The 2,380-nt window shown below is 32.7% G+C and overlaps 1 protein-coding gene across 6 annotated transcripts in view; it reads right to left on the bottom strand.

Moving 5' to 3' along the window:
• The window catches only part of LOC106870787 (aryl hydrocarbon receptor nuclear translocator homolog), a 54,624-nt gene that overhangs the window by 41,867 nt on the left and 10,377 nt on the right, over window positions 1-2,380 (bottom strand). For all 6 annotated transcript variants that reach the window (XM_052973334.1, XM_052973332.1, XM_014916985.2 and 3 more), the window contains exon 2: window positions 556-619. In XM_052973334.1, the coding sequence (XP_052829294.1) occupies window positions 556-619 (64 nt within the window). The remainder of the gene's footprint in view (window positions 1-555; window positions 620-2,380) is intronic.

A 2,380-nucleotide genomic window follows, 5' to 3' on the forward strand; every position in this document is an offset into this window, starting at 1 on the left:
GTGTGTGTGTGTGTGTCTCTGTGTGTGTGTGAGTGTATGTATGTATATATATATATATATATATATATATATAGATATATATATATATATATAAATATATATATGTACATCTGTGTGTATATGTATATACATATATTATGTGTATGTGCGTGTGCATATATATATGTGCGTGCGTGCATATATACATGTGTGTGCGTGCATATATATATGTGTGTGCGTGCATATATATATGTGTGTGTGTGCAGTGTTGTTGAACCCATGGTAGTCACATGCAAGATGTCAACTGAATCAATGTCGAGTGAGGATTATTCAATAACAACAATTGATTCTACCAAGTGATAAACACAGTGTTGCATGTTAAAGTGAAGTCATCATATGAAAGTTATCTACATAACAAACGACCCTAACCCTTAACCAGCTTTCTATGAAAAGACAAATCACAATAGCAAATTAACACATTAAATCTGTCAATAATGCATTATATATTACACTTAGAAAGCTATTAAAGGTAAAAGAGAAGGAAAAATAATGAAGTTTGTAAATAAGCTTGCTTACTCTCGGCCAGATCCAATTTTCCTTTTTCTTGCCACTTTACCACTGTCTGGAGTTCCAGTAGAGCCTAAAACCAAAGACAAAGTGGAAAGAAAAATCACATGTTATATTTTGTCAAATTTATGAAGCTAATTCATAATAAAAATGTAAAAAAAAAAAAAATTATCAGGCAGCTTGTTTAGTTATCAATCGTGATAAAAACTATCAACTGATGTACAATTATGCAGTGAACTTTCCTATTGTTACTATAATCATCTCTGCTCTTGAGAATTAGCTAGTTGTATATCCCATTGACTGACTACACTGCATTTGATGGCATAAAACCTGCAGGGGTATATTAGATGCACCCTAATTTCAGCACACATATTCAGGAAAAAAAGATTTCAAGGCATTAAAGAATGCAATATGGGTCCAACAGCATTTTGCCTGCCTTGACATTCTGAGCTCAAATTCCGATGAGGTTGACTTTGCCTTTCAACATTTTGGGGTCGATAAAAATCAACTGCCCCTCCCCCAGCAAATTTCAGGCCTTGTGCTTATAGTGGAAAGGAATTACAGTACTCATAACTCTTCTGTTTAATCAGAACTGATCTGAGGGCTAGGCAACAAATCTACGGGAGGGGTTTTTTTTTTCAAGAGTAGCTGGATGTCTCTCCCTTGACAAACCACTCAACTATGAAGTAAAAATGTAAAAAATGGATCCCCAGTGTATGATAAGCGGGCTGAAGAAATCAGAGGACCGTATTTTGAAGAATCAATGGATTAAATTGAATAGTGAGGATGGGGATATTATTTAAAAGGAAACAGAATCCATTGGGAACATGGTGTTTTTATTTTATATTTTATAGTACAGGAACCCTTATGTTAAAAGGGGGAACTATAATTTACTGATTGACTGACCGGCAGTATATAATTAGTACAGATTTTATACACCTTGCAGGGATAGAATGCAAGTTTATTCCTTGGCAAGATTTTAAAATGAAAAACAGTAAAACACCAAACCTTTGGGGGAACTATAAAGCTTTAATAGCGTTCTGTTATTCTGTTTATGCCAGCTAAGACCAGACTTCCTCCATGCAACTAAACAATATTGTGCTTAGACAGCATAAAAAAAACCCAACAGTTACAAAATAGTTATAAAACAAAGAAGACCAAAACTACCAAAACAGTGTAAAGAAAATCTAAATGAGATTAGCAGATAAAAATCTGACTAGAAAAAACTTTAGATATTTTAAAGATTCATGCTGTCTGCTAGAACTCTCCATCATCTGAATTATCGACACAGAAGCAGTAAATCATTATAGTATGTAGTATTTATAACTTTTAACATACATAATACAACCACCAGGGAGAGTTAAAAAGAGCTACTATTTTTAACAAACAACACAAATTCTTGACTTTGTTTCTTTTTTTTTTTTTTTTGGCTAACGATGTTTATGAGGGGCAAGAATTAACAGTAGATTACTGACTCTATTAGAAATATAGAGTTATCTTTTATCTCGTTTTGGCATTTCTGTTCATGTTTCTATCTCAGAGCAGATTAGAAAAAGCCAGACTGCAAGATATTCTATGTCTATTTTGCTATCTCATCTCACATGAAGTTCTAAAAGTTTTAAAACCAGACGTACTAAAACCATGATGGCGAAGATATCGTATGATAACACACAATAATCGTGGGAACAAAGATTATGAAGAAAAAGAACAAGAGAATACCCTGCCTCTAGCCATAGAATAAACATAGAATAAATAGATTGTTTATCCTAAAATTATATATATATATATAATACACACACACACGCACATACATATATATATATATATATATATA

Source organism: Octopus bimaculoides, chromosome 15 (genome assembly GCF_001194135.2).
Source record: "Octopus bimaculoides isolate UCB-OBI-ISO-001 chromosome 15, ASM119413v2, whole genome shotgun sequence".
NCBI classification, from domain to species: domain Eukaryota; kingdom Metazoa; phylum Mollusca; class Cephalopoda; order Octopoda; family Octopodidae; genus Octopus; species Octopus bimaculoides.